The sequence below is a fragment of the Eriocheir sinensis genome, chromosome 70 (genome assembly GCF_024679095.1).
Source record: "Eriocheir sinensis breed Jianghai 21 chromosome 70, ASM2467909v1, whole genome shotgun sequence".
Classification (NCBI taxonomy): domain Eukaryota; kingdom Metazoa; phylum Arthropoda; class Malacostraca; order Decapoda; family Varunidae; genus Eriocheir; species Eriocheir sinensis.
This window is the reverse complement of record NC_066578.1, coordinates 951,902-972,419: the sequence shown is the minus strand read 5'-3', so window position 1 is coordinate 972,419 and position 20,518 is coordinate 951,902. Positions and strand designations below refer to the sequence as shown.

Here is a 20,518-nt window from a genome sequence, read left to right as displayed (position 1 = left end):
AGGATGAGCCACGTCAGGAAAACAAGACAGAGGAGGCGATGGGAAAGAACAACAGGAGCAAAGAGGAAAAGAAAAATGAACAAGAAAAACAAGAACAAGGAAAACAAGAAAAAAAGCAAGATAAAACTTGAATAAAATAATAAAAATCAGAAAAGGTCAAGAAAACAAAGAAAAGCAAGGAACGCTAGAAAAATACAAAAACAAGGAAAAACAAGAATAAAATAAGGAAAAACAAGAAAATAAAAAGAGTAGTTGCAGGAATTACAAGACAAAAAAAAACAAGAATAACAAGAACAAGAAAACACATTAATACAAGAAAAACAAGAAAAAAATATAAAACTAGAAAAAAACAAAACAATACAAAAAGTCCAACATTAGGAAAAAAGAAAAAATCAAGAAAAACAAGAAAAAGACAAGCCAGAACAAAAGTAGTAGCAGGGGCAGGAGCAGGAGAGGAAGCAGGAGAGGGAGGTGCAGGAAGGAGGTGGAATTACAAGAGGACAAGAAAAAGAAAAAAAAGAACAATAACAGGAACAAGAAAACACATCAATACAAGAAAAAACAATAAGAAAACAAGATAAAACAAAAAAACAAAAACAAAAAACGAAAAGTCCAAGGAAACGAAGAAAAGCAAGAAACGTTAGGAATAGATAAAGAAAAAAATAGAAGAAAAAAAACAGGTCAAAACAATAGTAGTAGCGGGAGCAGGGACGGGAGCAGGAGAGGGAGGTGCAGGAAGACAAAAAAAAAGAAAAAACCAAGAAGAAAAAGAACAAGAAAACACATTAAATACAAGAAAAACAAGAAAAACAAGATAAAACTAAAAAAAAACATTAAAAAACGAAAACTCCAAGAAAACAAAAAAACAAGAACCATCAGGAAAAAAACAAGAAAAAATCAAGAAAAACAAGAAAAAGGCAAATCAAAACAAGAGTATTAGCAGGACCAGGAGCGGGAGGTGCAGGAAGGAGGTTAAGTTACAAGAAGACAAGGCAGGAGGGAGCTGAGGAAGACAACTCGAGAATCAGGACAACACAAGCGGATTGGAAGCCTCGAAGCAAAGGAAGAAGGGTGATGAAAGAGAAGGAGAAGGATACATGGAAACATTGAAAGACGGTCAACTGGAAGCCTTGGAAGTTTGGCGGGCCTCTTTTTGTTACGACTTTGTTCTAGTGCCCTTGAGTTGTCTCCCTTGCTCTAGAAATAAAAGAAAAGAAGTTACGAGGCTGCCCGGTCTTGACTTAATCTGCCCGACATCTATTTCAGTGTGTTGCTTTGAATGAGATCACTTCCTTCCATTGGCTCCCCTATTTAACGTATAATTAAGATCTTCGTTATAGTAAAGAAAAAATGAGAAGACAGATTTTTCACTCACAGAAGAACTAGGTGATTTTTTTGGGGGGGCAACATTCCAATATGAGTTTATGTATTTCCTTTTAATTGTTCTTATTGTGTTGAGATACTTTACCGTTATTTCGAGGCATATTTGAGTTTCATACTACATGGATACATACACATACAAACTTTTTTTTTACAGCAAAGGCAGTTCAAGGGCTTAAAAAAAAAATAATGAAAAAATAGCCCGCTACATACACTTGTTTCTCTGTAGTTTTTTTTTTTTTTTTTTACAGTAAACGGCTCGAGGGCAAAAAAAAAATGAAAAAAAGTCCGCATGAAAAAAAAAAAGCCGTTCTTGGTCTTGGTTCTAGCATACAAAATAATGTGGACCGGTATTCAACGTGTATTTTTATCAGTGAAAGATTATAACACTCACCAAACAACGTCTTTTGTACTACGCTCCTAACAGAACACCGAACTAACCATTGCGTTGGCTAAAATGATACTTTCTTTGCGTATACGTTATAGCGGAGACTTTTTTTTTTACAACAAAGGAGACAGCTCAACGGCACAAAAAAAGGAAACAATAATAAAAAAGCCCGCTACTCATAAAAAAAAGCCCGCTATTAAAGATACAACGGCTCCCATTTCACTTATTTTTTACCCCAATTGCCTGATTTTGTGTTTGGGATGTGGATGCACTTTCCATCTCTCTGTCTTCTGGTCGGTATAATAAGACACCTTCGCTTCTCACATGAGCTATTTTTAAAGGTCAAAGAGGGGATCAGTCTGGTTCTAATGAGTGTTTCTTTAGGTTCACGGTACAGCAGAAAGGTCAAACTACCACCAGGGTCATAAAACTACTCCTGGAAATGCCCGAAACACCTACGAAAGCCTTGTCAAATATGTGAACTTGGGCGACGAAATGTATTGTAAGACACCTTCGCTTCTCACATGAGCTATTTTTAAAGTCCAAAGAGGGGGTCAGTCAGGTTCTAATGAGTGTTTCCTTAGGTTCATGGTACAGCAGAAAGGTCAAATTACCACCAGGGTCATAAAACTACTCCTGGAAATGCCCACAACTCCTACGAAAGCCTTGTCAAATATGTGAACTTGGGCGACGAAATGTATTGTAAGACACCTTCGCTTCTCACATGAGCTATTTTTAAAGTCCAAAGAGGGGGTCAGTCAGGTTCTAATGAGTGTTTCCTTAGGTTCATGGTACAGCAGAAAGGTCAAACTACCACCAGGGTCATAAAACTACTCCTGGAAATGCCCGAAACACCTACGAAAGCCTTGTCAAATATGTGAACTTGGGCTGCGAAATGTTAAGTAATTCGGCCTTTATCAAGAAGCATACCCGAACCTTCCTGCCCCGTACAGTTGTCGGACCCGGTAAAGACCTTCCATCCACACGTCCGTCCTCCGAAGCTCTTTCAAAATATGCAGCAGGAAATTGTGCTCAGTTTTCCTTCTCTGTGCTTCGTCACTGAGAAATTCAAGGGATTTTTAAACATTTATATTACCAACTTCTATTTTTTTTCTTACTCCTCCAAGCATATTCTTTACTAATGTTTTTATACCCTTTGAGTATCTTCCTTTAGAGAGACCTTGTTCAAGAGAGGGAGGAAGAAGAGAAAGTGAAGGAGGAGGAGGTGGAGGAGGTGGAGGAGGAGGTGGAGGAAGGGGAGGAGAAAGAGGCAGAGGAGGAGGTGGAGGAGGGGGTGGAAGAAGGGGAGGATAAAGAGAAAGAGGAGGAGAAGGAGGAAGAGGAAGAAGAAGAAAAGGAAAAATGATGGTGACGGTGATGATGATGACGATGAGGAGGAGGAGGAGGAGGAAGAGGAGAACGATGAGGATGAGCAGGAGGACGAGAAGGGAAAAAAGGAGGAGGAGGAGGAGAAGGAGGAGGAGGGATGAAACATATATGAAAAAAATGAACAGCAAAAATTCATCAAAATGCCTCTTAGCTAGGACCAAGGTTACTTCCTGTAGTGGTCGACTTCATTTTATAAGTAATTATCTGACATTATTGATCTTCGGAGGACGGGAAAGGGGAAGACGATATTACGGAGAGGGACATAATTAGGGGAAGGTACGTAGATGAAAATTAAAGCAGGGATGTGAAGGGAGAGAGAGAGAGAGAGAGACCTATGATGCACAAAAAAAAAAGTCTCTCTCTCTCTCTCTCTCTCTCCCCCCACCCCCTGGAAGCAATTAAATATTTGAGTTGGTCGCGGCGTCGGGGTCTCTATAGGCAAATCATAGAAGCAATCAACATTGGCGACAGTGGGGATGGTGGTGACGCCAGACCCTCGATAACCAATAGGAGGGGCTGCTGATGACGTCACACCCCCAATAACCAATCAGATCAAAGTGACGTCATCCCTCGAGTCACCAGTGGGAGGAGCGTCTTTTCCGCACCGGGAGACGCTCAGTCAGGCATATATTAACTCCTTGATTACCTGACATGGCGGCGCGCAAGAAGTTAAACAAGGTAATTACTGAACATAGTGGTCCCTCCTCCCTCCTTACAAGCTTTTCCTGTCCATTTCTCCCTTTCCTCCTCTACCCTCTGTTCCATCGTTTCCCCTTTCCGTTTCAAAAGCTTCCCTTCCCTTTCTTGTTCTCCCTTATTTTGACGGTTAGTTTTGTTGGACAGTTTCCATTTACCTGGCTGAGAAAAATAATGAATACGGTTGTGATGTGATGTGGTGTGTGTGTGTGTGTGTGTGTGTGTGTGTGTGTGTGTGTGAGAGAGAGAGAGAGAGAGAGAGAGAGAGAGAGAGAGAGAGAGAGAGGTAGTGTGTGGGATTCTTATGTAATATAATGTATGAGGTTGTTATGTGATGAGTGTGTGTGTGTGTGTGTGTGTGTGTGTGTGTGTGCGCGCTCCCTTTTGAAAAACCAATAATCGGGCGGCGTTGAAGCCCCAAGCGGAGTGCGCGTAACCTGTGATAGCAGTCTAGTTTAACACTTCTGTGGTTTGTTACGATGTCTCGCTCGCTTCTTTCCTGATATTTATACAATGATGAACTGATTGGGAAAGCTTATTAACCCGGTAGATGCAGGGATCATGCCCTTCTAAGCGAGAAAATGAGAAAAAAATCATCACTCACGCAAACCATTTCATAATATATATCAACGCATTTGTGATCAGTTTATGCATCATCTATTTTGGGGGGTTTATATCATGGCAAAAATGTAGCCCGTCGCTGGTACACGGTAAAGCCATAAATTTGGCCCGTCGCTGGTACACGGTAAAGCCACAAATTTGGCCCGTCGCTGGTACACGGTAAAGCCATAAATTTGGCCCGTCGCTGGTACACGGTAAAGCCACAAATTTGGCCCGTCGCTGCTACACGGTAAAGCCACAAATTTGGGCCGTCGCTGCTACACGGTAAAGCCACAAATTTGGGCCGTCGCTGCTACCGGGTTAATATTCTAAAGGAAATAAATGAGTAGATTAAACACGTGTGGCTCGTCCGTGCCCACCTCTCCGTTTGACCCATGGCCTCCGACTGTGGTTTGGATCTTTGTTTAAATCTACTGGCACCATATCGTCATCCTTATAAAATAATCGCCTAAGTCATTTTTCAGCGATTTCCAGGTTTTTGTTTACATTGATTTTTCAACATGTGACGCCCGTTTCTGTATAGTTGCCTTGGTCATTCAGGGTTTGAGTGTTCTAGAATTGGCCTTTTCATTTCTGCTTAAATCTTGAGCCAAATGAGACGATGACAGTTCTTTTCTGATTTCCTGTAAAGTAGAAAATAATGACTTAGGCGCTTTGTTTACGAAGGTGACGATATGTTCTTTTTGTAACCACTTGTAGGTTGTAACACATGCAGCTTCTTATAGCAAATCGGAGAGGCTACATCTGTGGAGATAGCCTAGAAATATTACAATTATAGAGTTTTGATAACGTGGAACGACGAGAGATGATGTTCCTTTCATAAACATATTTAGCCTGTAACACCAATATGACCCATTATAGCAAGTAGGAGAGGCTGTGCTTGTATAGAGGGCCTACGGATGTGTTGATATGTTTTAGGTAATGCAATACGAAGAGATCATATTCTTAATGCTTATGTAACCACTTGTAGGCCCAGAGGTTGACTGGTGGTGGTGGCTGGCTGACTGGTGGTGATGACTAGCTGACTGGTGGTGGTGGCTGGCTGACTGGTGGTGATGACTAGCTGACTGGTGGTGGTGGCTGGCTGACTGGTGGTGGTGGCTGGCTGACTGGTGGTGGTGGCTGGCTGACTGGTGGTGGTGGCTGGCTGACTGGTGGTGATGACTAGCTGACTGGTGGTGGTGGCTGGCTGACTGGTGGTGGTGACTAGCTGACTGGTGGTGGTGACTGGCTGACTGGTGGTGGTAGCTGGCTGACTGGTGGTGGTGGCTGGCTGACTGGTGGTGATGACTAGCTGACTGGTGGTGGTGGCTGGCTGACTGGTGGTGGTAGCTGGCTGACTGGTGGTGGTGGCTGGCTGACTGGTGGTGATGACTAGCTGACTGGTGGTGGTAGCTGGCTGACTGGTGGTGGTGACTAGCTGACTGGTGGTGGTGGCTGGCTGACTGGTGGTGGTGACTAGCTGACTGGTGGTGGTGGCTGGCTGACTGGTGGTGGTGACTAGCTGACTGGTGGTGGTAGCTGGCTGACTGGTGGTGGTGACTAGCTGACTGGTGGTGGTGGCTGGCTGACTGGTGGTGGTAGCTGGCTGACTGGTGGTGGTAGCTGGCTGACTGGTGGTGGTGGCTGGCTGACTGGTGGTGATGACTAGCTGACTGGTGGTGATGACTAGCTGACTGGTGGTGATGACTAGCTGACTGGTGGTGGTGGCTGGCTGACTGGTGGTGGTGGCTGGCTGACTGGTGGTGATGACTAGCTGACTGGTGGTGATGACTAGCTGACTGGTGGTGGTGGCTGGCTGACTGGTGGTGGTGACTAGCTGACTGGTGGTGGTGGCTGGCTGACTGGTGGTGGTGACTAGCTGACTGGTGGTGGTGACTAGCTGACTGGTGGTGGTGGCTGGCTGACTGGTGGTGGTGGCTGGCTGACTGGTGGTGGTGACTAGCTGACTGGTGGTGGTGGCTGGCTGACTGGTGGTGGTGACTAGCTGACTGGTGGTGGTGACTAGCTGACTGGTGGTGGTGGCTGGCTGACTGGTGGTGGTGGCTGGCTGACTGGTGGTGGTGGCTGGCTGACTGGTGGTGGTGACTAGCTGACTGGTGGTGGTGGCTGGCTGACTGGTGGTGGTGGCTGGCTGACTGGTGGTGGTGGCTGGCTGACTGGTGGTGGTGGCTGGCTGACTGGTGGTGGTGGCTGGCTGACTGGTGGTGGTGACTAGCTGACTGGTGGTGGTGACTAGCTGACTGGTGGTGATGACTAGCTGACTGGTGGTGGTGGCTGGCTGACTGGTGGTGGTGACTAGCTGACTGGTGGTGATGACTAGCTGACTGGTGGTGGTGGCTGGCTGACTGGTGGTGGTGGCTGGCTGACTGGTGGTGATGACTAGCTGACTGGTGGTGGTGACTAGCTGACTGGTGGTGATGACTAGCTGACTGGTGGTGGTGACTAGCTGACTGGTGGTGGTGACTAGCTGACTGGTGGTGGTGGCTGGCTGACTGGTGGTGGTGGCTGGCTGACTGGTGGTGATGACTAGCTGACTGGTGGTGGTGACTAGCTGACTGGTGGTGATGACTAGCTGACTGGTGGTGGTGGCTGGCTGACTGGTGGTGGTGACTAGCTGACTGGTGGTGGTGACTAGCTGACTGGTGGTGGTGGCTGGCTGACTGGTGGTGATGACTAGCTGACTGGTGGTGGTGGCTGGCTGACTGGTGGTGGTGGCTGGCTGACTGGTGGTGATGACTAGCTGACTGGTGGTGGTGGCTGGCTGACTGGTGGTGATGACTAGCTGACTGGTGGTGGTGGCTGGCTGACTGGTGGTGATGACTAGCTGACTGGTGGTGGTGGCTGGCTGACTGGTGGTGATGACTAGCTGACTGGTGGTGGTGGCTGGCTGACTGGTGGTGGTGGCTGGCTGACTGGTGGTGATGACTAGCTGACTGGTGGTGGTGGCTGGCTGACTGGTGGTGATGACTAGCTGACTGGTGGTGGTGGCTGGCTGACTGGTGGTGGTGACTAGCTGACTGGTGGTGGTGGCTGGCTAACTGGTGGTGGTGACTAGCTGACTGGTGGTGGTGGCTGGCTGACTGGTGGTGGTGACTAGCTGACTGGTGGTGGTGGCTGGCTGACTGGTGGTGGTGGCTGGCTGACTGGTGGTGGTGGTGGCTAGCTGACTGGTGGTGGTGGCTGGCTGACTGGTGGTGGTGTCTGGCTGACTGGTGGTGGTGACTAGCTGACTGGTGGTGGTGACTAGCTGACTGGTGGTGGTGGCTGGCTGACTGGTGGTGGTGACTAGCTGACTGGTGGTGGTGGCTGGCTGACTGGTGGTGGTGACTAGCTGACTGGTGGTGGTGACTAGCTGACTGGTGGTGGTGACTAGCTGACTGGTGGTGGTGGCTGGCTGACTGGTGGTGGTGACTAGCTGACTGGTGGTGGTGACTAGCTGACTGGTGGTGGTGGTAGCTGACTGGTGGTGGTGGCTAGCTGACGGGTGGTGGTGACTAGCTGACTGGTGGTGGTGACTAGCTGACTGGTGGTGGTGACTCGCTGACTGGTGGTGGTGACTAGCTGACTGGTGGTGGTGGCTGGCTGACTGGTGGTGGTGACTAGCTGACTGGTGGTGGTGGCTGGCTGACTGGTGGTGGTGTCTTGCTGACTGGTGGTGCTGACTAGCTGACTGGTGGTGGTGGCTGGCTGACTGGTGGTGGTGGCTGGCTGACTGGTGGTGATGACTAGCTGACTGGTGGTGGCTGGCTGACTGGTGGTGGTGGCTGGCTGACTGGTGGTGGTGACTAGCTGACTGGTGGTGGTGGCTGGCTGACTGGTGGTGATGACTAGCTGACTGGTGGTGGTGGCTGGCTGACTGGTGGTGGTGGCTGGCTGACTGGTGGTGATGACTAGCTGACTGGTGGTGGTGGCTGGCTGACTGGTGGTGGTGGCTGGCTGACTGGTGGTGACACCAGCTGACTGGTGGTGGTGGCTGGCTGACTGGTGGTGGTGACTAGCTGACTGGTGGTGGTGGCTGGCTGACTGGTGGTGGTGACTAGCTGACTGGTGGTGGTGGCTGGCTAACTGGTGGTGGTGACTAGCTGACTGGTGGTGGTGGCTGGCTGACTGGTGGTGGTGACTAGCTGACTGGTGGTGGTGGCTGGCTAACTGGTGGTGGTGACTAGCTGACTGGTGGTGGTGGCTGGCTGACTGGTGGTGGTGGCTGGCTGACTGGTGGTGATGACTAGCTGACTGGTGGTGGTGACTAGCTGACTGGTGGTGGTGGCTGGCTGACTGGTGGTGGTGACTAGCTGACTGGTGGTGGTGGCTGGCTGACTGGTGGTGGTGACTAGCTGACTGGTGGTGGTGACTAGCTGACTGGTGGTGATGACTAGCTGACTGGTGGTGGTGACTAGCTGACTGGTGGTGGTGGCTGGCTGACTGGTGGTGGTGGCTGGCTGACTGGTGGTGGTGACTAGCTGACTGGTGGTGGTGACTAGCTGACTGGTGGTGATGACTAGCTGACTGGTGGTGATGACTAGCTGACTGGTGGTGGTGGCTGGCTGACTGGTGGTGATGACTAGCTGACTGGTGGTGATGACTAGCTGACTGGTGGTGATGACTAGCTGACTGGTGGTGGTGGTGGTGGTGTGGTTGGTTCACTGACTGAGGTGTCTGACAGGTGTAAACTCAGTAACTTATAAAAAATGTGATTGAAAATACATAATTAACCTTTCCTTGTTCTTTGTACAGTAAATCGAAAAAAATCATAGGTTAGGCTTTTCTTGCGAGAATGAACACCATTTACGGCACTGATACTAGTGGCAGCACAGACCCGAGTCCTCATGTTATACACCGTCGGCCAAGGAGTGTTACGCGCGCCGCTTGGTGCGCCGCCGCCGCCCCGGTTAGGCTACGAGGGAATGTCGCGAGTGTCCCTTCTTTAATGCGTCCGGCACAATCGGTCACAGTCTCATAAGTCCAGAAAACATTCATATTTTTTTACATGACTCATCTGTTACACAAGCTAGAAAACTTGTGTCGACATTACTTGATTAAGCTTTGATTGAACAACTTAAACACGACTTTTTTCAACTCTGTAGGGTAAAAACTAAAGTAATTGTGTTGAGAATATATAATTCAGACAGCAAATTTATACCACTTTTTGCGAATCATTCTTTGTCAAGTCATATATTGCATTTTACCTTTAATATGAACGTCCCATCGTGCTCAAGAGGATTTTATTTACGAGAACAAACGTTTTATTCTAAAACTGACTCCGTAATTAGTAAAAGGTGATTTAATTATTAAATATTATTTGCTGACTCCCACTCACCGTAATTACTTTATATTTTTACTTTATCATGTTTAGAAAAACGTCTTATAATTGTGCTATCTCTGTATAGTTCAATGATGAGCTGAGTAAAGAAATACGAATATTTTCTGAACCCACAAGGACCACAACAGCCACCCAGCAGCGTTGTTATGTGCTCGGCCAGGAGTGGGATGCAGCTGAGCCAGAGTGAGGGATACAAGTAGTCGTAGTAGTAGTAGTAGTAGTAGTAGTAGTAGTAGTAGTAGTAGTAGTAGTAGTAGTGTTGTTGTTGTTGTTGTTGGTGGTGGTGGTGGTGGTGGTGTTGTTACCATCATTATCATACTACTACTACTACTACTACTACTACTATACTGTTGTTATTAAAATTATTTCCACCCTTATCATCGTCATGGCTGTTGCTGGTGTTGCTTTTGACCTCGCCGTTCTATTGCCTTTACTCTACAGTTCGAGTTCACAAGGAGATCTTTTTATCAATCTTTGCACCATGTACTTATGTTGAGACGCCAGTAATTTCTTTTCATATATGTTTTCTCGCATTACAGGAACTTTCTTGTCGTACTTTCATGTATTAACTTATTTATTCACATTTCAGGAACCTCTCACGTCGCTTTTCTAGTTCCATACGCGATACTATAGTCTGTCAAGCTGAGATTTTACGCACCTTACAAGGCTTCGTGGTCTCTCCTCACCTTGTCAACCTCTTCCCTTCGGCACCAAGAGCGAAACGAAATTGTCGAGTCCGTTTTGGCGTTGGCTCCCGCGGGTCCATTTCTCCCCTCTGCTCTGCCACACAGTCCCAACACCTATTTTTTCCTCTCAAATGTTACCTATAGCTTATATATGAGAGGGAGAGATAGGTGTTGTGACTGTGTGGAAGAGTAGAGGGGAGGAAAGGACCCGCGGGAGCCTACGCCAGACCGGCCTCGATATATAAGGAAGACTATAGTATGATATTTCCTCTATGTCTTCCTGTCTTTTCTTCCCCGCCTCCCTAATAACCAGACTCCTTTCCCCCAGCTTAAAAAGAAACAATCCTCCTTCCCAGAGCACACGGCAGACTAACACTCCAGCGCCGGGGAAGAAAAGTATTGAACAGAAACTTTAATTAATTTTCCCGGAGATTCATCAGGTATCAAAGAAAATATGTAGCGGCGGGAAAAAAAGAAATGTCGAGAGAGCTATGAGAGAACGAAGCTGATAGTGGGAGGGAGGGAGGGATAGATAAGTAGGTAGATAGGTTGATAGATAGATGTAAAGATAGATAGATGGACAGATGGATGGATGTAGAGATAGATATTTATATAGATAGACAGAGAGATAGATATACATAAAATTAGATGGAAAGACAGACAGACAGATAGACAGACAGACAGATAGATAGATAGATAGATAGATAGATAGATAGATAGATAGATAAATGGATAAAAGAACAGATTGATAGATGGACAGATAGAAGGACTAACAAATAGATAGATAGATAGATACACCTATAGATAGATGTATAGATATAAATAGATAGATTGATAGATAGACATTCACGGATAGCGAGGCGGATGAATGAATACACGAAGAAAAGAGTGAAAAGACAGACAGACAGACAGACAGAAGCAAAGGTAGAGCTATATTCAGCCAGGTGTGTGTGTGTGTGTGTGTGTGTGTGTGTGTGTGTGTGTGTGTGCGTGTGTGTGTGTATATTAATGCAAACACATACAGTCATACTTCAACTTTCGGGTGGTTTGAGTTCCTGAGATTATGGAAATGTACCAAGCTCGTGGAAGGCAGACGCTCCCCTTTCCCTTTGCACCCATATAGAAACAGACTCATAAAACTTGGCAGAGCTCCGGATGCAGGTGGTGATCGGAGTTGCAGATATACGAACACGTGTTGAAGGTATACCGCTGCTCGACGAGGGAGACATGCTCATTGCCTTCCCCTCCCACACACTTCTGCGAACGAGTATGATATCTATATATAGAAAAGGGCATCGGTACTTTCGACACCCAAATACAGTGACAGGCAGACAGATAGACAGGCAAGCAAACAAGCAGGCAGAGAGAAAGACAGACCCAGACACACACACACACACACACACACACACACACACACACACACACACACACACACACACACACACACACACACACACACACACACAGAGAGAAAAGAAGAAAGGATAGGAAAATCACGGTATTAATGAACTTTCCTGAACAAATATTGAAACTCCTTTCCTTCCGTGCCCTTGACTCCCTCCTGTTGTAAGGGAAACGAGGGGGGAGGTGCGCCCGTCCGTCCTGCCTTCCTCTGCCTCCTCCCTTGCCTTACCCAGCCCCTGACCGCGCCTCCGACCTTCACTCTTCACTCTTTCCCCTTCATGTACCTGACCCTGACCATTGCTATAGATTCACTCACTCCTTTTAATGGTGTTTGATTTCCACTGATAATAATCACAACAAGATCATATGTTTATCCGTGTCCCATTACCGTTTCCTGTTTTTTTTTCCCTCCTCCTCCTCCTCCTCCTCCTCCTCCTCTTCCTCTTCTCCTCCTACCCTTTCCATAGTGACCTTTATCATTAAAAGTGTATAAGAGGAAAAACTCTACTTCCTTTACGATAAAATGTAAAGTAAAAAGTGTGTGTGTGTGTGTGTGAGAGAGAGAGAGAGAGAGAGAGAGAGAGAGAGAGAGAGAGAGAGAGAGAGAGAGAGAGAGAGAGAGAGAGAGAGAGAGCTTATTGAGTCTCTGCACCCTGTCCTCGTCCGCATATAAAACAGCTCATTTGCATACGACAAACACCACCTCTCCTCCATTATGAACTGCGACACAATTAGAGCGAAGCTAATTATCCTTCAATGGTTAACTAGCCTGAGAGAGGACAAGGATAAGGGAGGTGGAGAGAGGGAGATGAGGGAGGTGGAGGAAGTGAAAGTGGACGAGAATTAGGAGAAGGTGGATGAGGAGGAGGATAATTATATATGCGGAGAGGGGGGGGGAAGGAGGAGAGGGGAGATGGTGGAAACTAGAAGGGAAGGTGGACGAGGAATAAGAGAAAGGGGTTGAGGAGGGGGAGGAGGAGGAGGAGGAGGAGGAGGAGGAAGAATGAAATGGGGGAAGGGGGGCGGAAAAGGAGGAGGTGAGAGAGACTGGGGGTACAGGAGGGAGAGGTGTAGGCTGGGGAGTGTGACAAGAAGCAGGGGAAGAGGAACGAAGAAGAGGAGGAGGAGGATAAATTAGAAGGGGGGAGGAAAAGGAGGAGAGGAGGGAGATGGGAGAAACAAGATGGGGGGGGGGGGAGGAATGGATCTCGGTGGATGGGAATTTAAGAGGTGAGGAAGGAGTTTGTCTCTAATAATTCCCTCGAGGATCTTGCCGCTCATATCAAGCTAATGGCCCTGTAATTTACGTCACCGCTGTTACCTATTCGATGTTACGCAAACTGGTTCTCTCCCACTAAATGCTCAAAGGACAAACGGAGCGGAGATTAGCACGCCCCCACTCATACCTTTTGCGTATACTCTCAACTTTACTCTTTACCTTCTTTGCTGTGCTACGTTCGCCACATCCCAGCCCTCCACGACCATGGTTATATACACTAACCCATTATTCATGCTAGTAAGTGACTGAAGTGTTTCCTACATTAGTTCTGTCATCGACCGCGAAAATAGGCTGCCGCGACCCGCAGATTTGTACGTGTCGATTTAACCCATATACTTAGGCATACCTTGTTAGCGTGGTGTGTTAATATCTGGTGGTGCAGTGATTCTCCCTCAACGGAAAAGGCCCCGCGCGCTAGTCGTTTTTCACAGTCAGGTTATTTTTCCAGGTGAGTTTCGACAATTACTGACACGGAATGGGTATCGTTCACAGACTTGAGGAGGAGGAGGAGAAGGAGGAGGAGGAGGAGAAGAAGGAGGAGGAGGAAGAAGAGGAGAACGCGGAGGAGGAGGAGGAGGAGAAGGAGGGGGAGGAGGGAGAGGAGGAGGAGAAGAAGGAGAAAAAGGAGGAGGAGGAAGAGGAGAACGCGGAGGAGGAGGAGGGGGAGGAGAAGAAGGAGGGGGAGAAGAAGGAGGAGGAGGAGGAAGAGGAAGAGGAAATTCATTGAGTTGTTAACCAATGTTTGCAGTGTTTGGAGAGGAAGAGGAGGAGGAGGAGGCGGAGGAAGAGGAGGAGGAGGAGGAGGAAGATAAGGAGGGGAGGAGGAGAAGGAGGAGGAGGTGGAAAAGGAAGAGTTATGGCTGTATAGTACTGGGGAGGAGAAGGTGTAAGGGAGAAGAGGTTGGCTATCGACTGAGCATGACTCCACATTACAATCCATTACCTCTCTCTCTCTCTCTCTCTCTCTCTCTCTCTCTCTCTCTCTCTCTCTCTCTCTCTCTCTCTCTCTCTCTCTCTCTCTCTCTCTCTCTCTCTCTCCCCCCCCCCCCCCCGCCCCCTTCCTGTGAGTCAAGTACTGAATATCGACCTCTCTGCTGTGATATTTCCACGTTTTGTTCTTTTTTAGTCATATATGTCTGAATTCTCTTGATATTATTTTTTTATGCTAAGTAATAGGGAATCATATTACGGGATTGTCTGCGGTAATGTATGGCGTCTTCTAACACACACACACACACACACAGACACACAAGACAGACAGACCTTCGTGGTGTATAGGATCAACACAATCAATGGCGCCCGTCAGGCTGAAGTTCGCGCCTTTCTCAGACCGGAAAGTTTGTTTGTTTTTTCCGCTGACAGGAGAGCCTTGCTGTGCCTCCTTGAGCAAGAAGTGTTCTTTAGCTGACTCTCTCGCTCTCCTTGTCTGTCCTTTCCTCCCTCATTCCCTTTTTCCTTTACCCTCTGTCTCTTTTCCTGTTCTTTCAATTAATGCTAAAACGCTCAATGATAACTGTTAGATTCATAAAGAAGACTTCAACAGCCTATTGTTGTTATTTTCTTCTATCCACTCATATCAGCTGATTTGTGTTTATCAGCAATAATTCCGAAGCACTCTTTCCTTCTCCACACTCCCTCAGTAGTTGGATTCCTCACACCTGGCCTTTACCCGCCTGCTGCCCAGGTACCCAAAGACCTGTTGGCCTTCAGGAAGGTGTCGCTGCTCCCTCTGCCTCTCGACGAGCAACATAATGACTCTCTTCAGTGACCTTCAAGTGCACGCCTCCGCCGACACTCGGGCAAGGCAGCTTCAACTGCTTTTCCATCTTCACAACACCGCAGTTTATTTTTTTACACCAAATTTTGATAATTCTTCGTGAATGGACCGATGCTCACTGGATGAGGACGTTTGTCACGTTCATCCGGGGTTTCAATGGCATAGCATCATGTTTTACTTATTTACTTTATTTTATCATTCAAGTGGAATTTGTGTTGCTATGCTTACTATAAATATCGCGCCTCCTGTACGGCTCCGGGAAGAGGCCACTGACGTATTCGCGGACTGTGGGAAGCCAAACGCCGCTTCCCCGTCGGCATGGAAGTCATGACGGGTGTTGGGAATGTGTGAGGGAGAAGGAATAGTCCAGCAAAAATATCTTTGTCTACTTAATGTTCAAAATTTGGTTGTTGAGAATTGTGCTTTAGGTCGACGCTTCATGCTCACTCTCAAGAAAAGGTTCTCGACTTTGGATTTGCTCCTTCCCTCGCGCCTCGCTTTTGCTTGTTTGTGTTCTCACCTTTCTTTTTTTTTGTCCTATTTGTATTTTGATAAGTTTGCATTGACGTAATAATGGCCCATACTTTATCAAATTATCTTATCAAATGAATCCTTAAATTTTCGTATAGATCTTTTCGACCTCTGGGATGGGGACCATTGTGCCTGCCGCCCCAGCAGCAGAGGTTCCATCCGCCACTTATCGCCCTGTTGCCCGGCCTCCTCGTCTACCAATGTCTCAACCTTCACCCTTCTGAGCTGCTTTCACAGCTCTGTATCAACCTTCATTTTCACCTACATGACCATGAGTTCACTGCCTTCCTTTCTTGCACACGCCACAGCTCACGTCTCATCAACACAAACAGCCCCTTTATCCCAAGCACCCTTTCACACCCTCTGACATTTCTGCTTTCGCTAAAAGAAACTATCTCATCAACACCTTTCAATTTTGTGTCGCTGATTGCCAGACTATCCAGGTCCCTGTCATTGAACATTGGCTGAATAACACTCATCATCCATTCATTCCCTCATCTACGCACGTTCTTGTTTGTCCCCAGTCCTCACCCGACGCGGCTCGCGGCCCTCCAACTCGTGCCGTCTTCTTTGAGGACATTACACAAAAAAGGACGAGTCGTAGCTTCTCGCTCTCCAGGCTATTTGACACGAGGAGGAGGTCACTTCCCTTCGCTTTGTTGGAAGAGCTGGGCTTCCTGTCTCCCCGTGGACTAACCAGGGCAAGGGCATCCGTCTCCCTGAGCCTGTCAGTGTGTGTGTGTGTGTGTGTGTGTGTGTGTGTGTGTGTGTGTGTAATTCACCACCACGGCCTGGACTCGTAATCGCCAGCAGGTCCCCTCCCGACATGAGCAAGTGCTCTTTATCGTCGATCTCTGGGTACTGCCAGGACCTCACACACCACACACCCCCTCCCCCTTGCTCAAGGGGGGACAGTAACCACTCCTAGTCAACAGAAAGAATCCGGCCTGAGCGGGCTCGAACCACCGCCCTGTCAGACCGTGAAGCCTGGTAGCGCAGCGCTGTACCAGTTGCGCCACGGATTGTGTGTGTGTGTGTGTGTGTGTGTGTGTGTGTGTGTGTGTGTGTGTGTGTGTGTGTGTGTGTGTGTGCCTAGACATATATATATATCTATATATATATATATATATATATATATATATATATATATATATATATATATATATATATATATATATATATATATATATATATATCTCTCTCTCTCTCTCTTTTTCTATTTTTCGTTTCCCCGTTTCCTTTCTTTGTTCCCTTACCCCCTCCTCCCCTCCCTGGGCCCCTCGGTCATTCACTCCCCAGTACTTCCCTTGTCTCCCCTTCTCATTTTCCTCGCTCCTCCTCCTCCTCCTCTCCTTTTTTCGGTCGTTCGGTTTTTCCACTTCTCTGTCCGTTCCCCGTCCTCGTGGCCCGCACTTTTCCCCTGAAATAATTGGTAAACTTTCTTACCGTTATTCTTGGATCTTTGGTTGTGACTTGTAGTGAGGAAAGGAGTGGGGAAGAATACAATGCTGAGAAGAATGGATGGGGTGAGATGATACTGATGGTGACGTTAGAAGAAGGGAAAGAAGAAAAATGAGAGAGGTAACGTGAGAAAATGATGGGTAATGGAAAACGTATATTAAGGCTGAAGGCAACATTTACCAGACATTATTTTATTTTGCTAATGAATATAAAGTACTCTTGAGATGGAACTTCACATGACGTTCCTTTCAGCTAATAAGGCGTGGTCAAGATGTGAGTTAGTTACGCGTTCTGGCATCATATAGTTTAATAGTGAATGTATAACAGGCCCCCAGACGAGGGTTTTTGTTGAGCCTTAACCCGTTCGCTGCGATTGGCACGGATTTCGCCTTCATTGCTAGCCTGGTAACATACAGTCCCAGGCAACGTTGCTAGATTGTCGTACTCTGCCTCTTATGTTCGACGATTTCCGACCCAAAAACTGCTTTCATCACCCAAATAACTGCCTTCATATATAGTTATCGTTTAAATGGTTAATTATTGGTGTTTCTCGGCAACAGTATTGAGCCAGAAACCGGTAAATACGCGGCTCTGTGTACGATTATCTGGCAACCATGGTCCCAGGTCTTTCTCTGCCTCTGTGGTGGATAGTGGAGTGTTTTCCATGTGGTATTGGTATGCTGGATTTCCCCTCCCAAGGTGCATGACTTTACATTTTTCCACTCCTGTGTCTCGGTGATGTATTTTTGTAGGAAATCCTCCACTCCTGTGTCTTGGTGGGGTCTTCTTATAGGAAATCCTCCACTCCTGTGTCTTGGTGGGGTCTTCTTATAGGAAATCCTCCACTCCTGTGTCTTGGTGGGGTCTTCTTATAGGAAATCCTCCACTACTGTGTCTTGGTGATGTCTTCTTATAGGAAATCCTCCACTACTGTGTCTTGGTGATGTCTTTTTGTAGGAAATCCTCCACTCCTGTGTCTTGGTGGGGTCTTCTTATAGGAAATCCTCCACTCCTGTGTCTTGGTGGGGTCTTCTTATAGGAAATCCTCCACTCCTGTGTCTTGGTGGGGTCTTCTTATAGGAAATCCTCCACTACTGTGTCTTGGTGGGGTCTTCTTATAGCAAATCCGTAGTCAAGAGGGTAAGGTCTGTCCACCGGGTCCCCACAACCACCTCAACCTTCGCTTCCTTTCAGTCAGCTTTCTCTTCTCTTCACTCTGTTGTATCCCCACTTAATATTCTCTTTTCAAATTGTTTTAATCGAACCCATTACTCCTTTATTTCGTCCTCTAAGTCACAACTTCTCTACATTTTCTCCTCTTAGCCATCGCAGTCCTTAAACCTTTCATGTTTCTTCGTCAGCCCATTCGATCTCCCTCAGAAATCTTACGCAGATGAATGAATCCTTTGAATCTAAGGTCATCTAAGCCCCAACTGCCCCTGAGCCCGTATCATTCCCGCATCCCTCTCCTCCCCAGCACACGCCAGTCAAGTTCCACAGCACAAGGCAATCACTCCCCATCACCATCACCTCTTGTCACCAGAAACTTTTCCTTTCTTTTTTTATTCATTACGAAATTTTTATGCATTGTTTCCTTCTTATTCCCACCACGCGAACATCTCCTTGAATAAAACGAGTCATGGAATAGCAAGCGATCTGGTTGCGTGGATAAGATAAAGCGTTAGCGGAGGCAGTCTAAGAATTTTACTCAATGGATAGAATTACAAATGGCTCCCTGTTACTGTCGGAGTACCACAAGGGTCAGTGCTGAGCCTCATTTCACATACCATGTACATCAACACCTTACGTAGAAATGGAAGTAAAATCTTACAATTCGAAGTTGACTGATGGGTTGGAACGCCCTCGCCACATTCGATTACGAAATCATCCTAAAAGACCTTACTTAACCTGATTACGTAGCGGTATGAGAAGTAATAGTTTTCATCCTTTATGAGTGCCAGGCCACACACTCTGGGTCCAGACACAGGACCAGTGTGTACACCATGCATGGGGAACCTCTGCAGTGGCTGAAGGGACAAAGAATTTAAGTCTGTTATGGTCTGGTTGTACACGAGGAAATATAACTGTAAGACTGCGGGAGTCACGTTATCCTTGTGTAATTTATTTAGGAGACTTCCACAGGAATATGCAGTGCAATTTTGGTCCCTTCATTTCAAGGACACAGACATTACTTGCGAGTCCATGGACGTTGCCTTGCACTGTCTCCTCTGCTGTAAAAAATAAAAAAATAAAAAAATAAAACGAAAAGTGTTGGCCACAGCCGCGCGAGGAATGGCTCAAGCGATTCAGCATGTTGACCTTAATGAAGAAACGACTAGTGTGGGATTTGATGTAGATATTTAAGCGCCTGAACAATTTCCATAACGCCAAGCATGTTTTTGTTTTTTCATTTTTCCTTTCAAACGCTCTACCGATGCGTGAGGCGATGCGGTACAGACATCGGCAGGATTTTCTTTAAGAGCGCACTCTACTGACCTTCCACACTCTGAAACTTCTCCCGCTGTGTCTCTCCCCCTTCAAACCCTTTCATTACCTTATCGTCGCCCAACCAACTCACGCCTACAAGAGTAAAGACGGAAGCGGTTAGGAGAAACGAGGGCAACGAATAGCTAGGGCTGGCAGGATATGAGAAGATAGTAAAATATAACTTTCTTTTCAGTAATTTTAACATCTACTTTCTATTTTTTTCCTTCATCTCATCCGATTGATTGTTTTGTTTCCTACGATTGTTAACAACCTCCCTGCTGTCCATTTCCCTTCCCCCATCCTTGCTCGCTTCCCTCACAGCCGCGTCCTTCGTCTTCACCAGCGTTGCCATATTATCGTACTCAAAACATCGCATTTATCAGTTCCAGGGCCCAAAACTTTCCTACCCACACAGATAACGAGATTCCAGTTAAAGTTATCGTTAAAAGCATTACTTATTGGTGTTTGTTTTCGATAGATGTGTCATAAACTGGAAAATACGATGTGCTAAGTGTCTGAGTACGATAATTTGGTAACCTTGGTCTTCACTCACCAGCATATCTTACAAAAGCTGATTCGCACCGGGTCCTCCTTTGCCCCCTCCTCATAAGCTTGTTTTGACCTCCTCCTCCTCCTCCTCCTCCTCCTTCTCCTCTTCCTCCTTCTTCTTTTCGTTCTCTGCCTCCTCCTCCTCCTCCTCCTCCTCCTCCTCCGTCATCGCCATCATCCCCTCCTCCTTTCCGTCTTCCCTCGCCGTCCCTCTCCCCGAAGCGTGGATTATAAAGGCTTTGGGTTGATTACAGTAATGGTGCATGCAGGGGCTGGCCGGTAATTAAAAAGAACACTGATTACTCAAGGTGTGCAGCAGCCGGGATTTGTGTAATGTTACGTGTCTCTTTGTGGAAGGGAGTAGAGTGAGGAAAGGTAAGGAAGGGGTGCAGGGGGAAGGGGAAGGGGGAGAAAGGGTAACAAGATGAGCTTTCGTAAAATGGAGGTATCTTTTCCTCGTTTTCCCCCCTCCTCCCTTCTCTTTAGTCTTACTTTCATGATAAGTATCCTGAATTTCTACCTTTTCCTGTCCGTCCCTTTGTCTGTC

General features: G+C 46.9%; 1 protein-coding gene across 1 annotated transcript in view; it reads left to right on the top strand.

Moving 5' to 3' along the window:
- LOC126988669 (uncharacterized) overlaps positions 1-14,934 on the top strand; it is a 51,951-nt gene extending 37,017 nt beyond the window's left edge. The window contains exon 5 of the mRNA XM_050847024.1: positions 14,851-14,934. Within this exon, the coding sequence (XP_050702981.1) occupies positions 14,851-14,934 (84 nt within the window). The remainder of the gene's footprint in view (positions 1-14,850) is intronic.
- Positions 14,935-20,518: the final 5,584 nt, after the last annotated feature.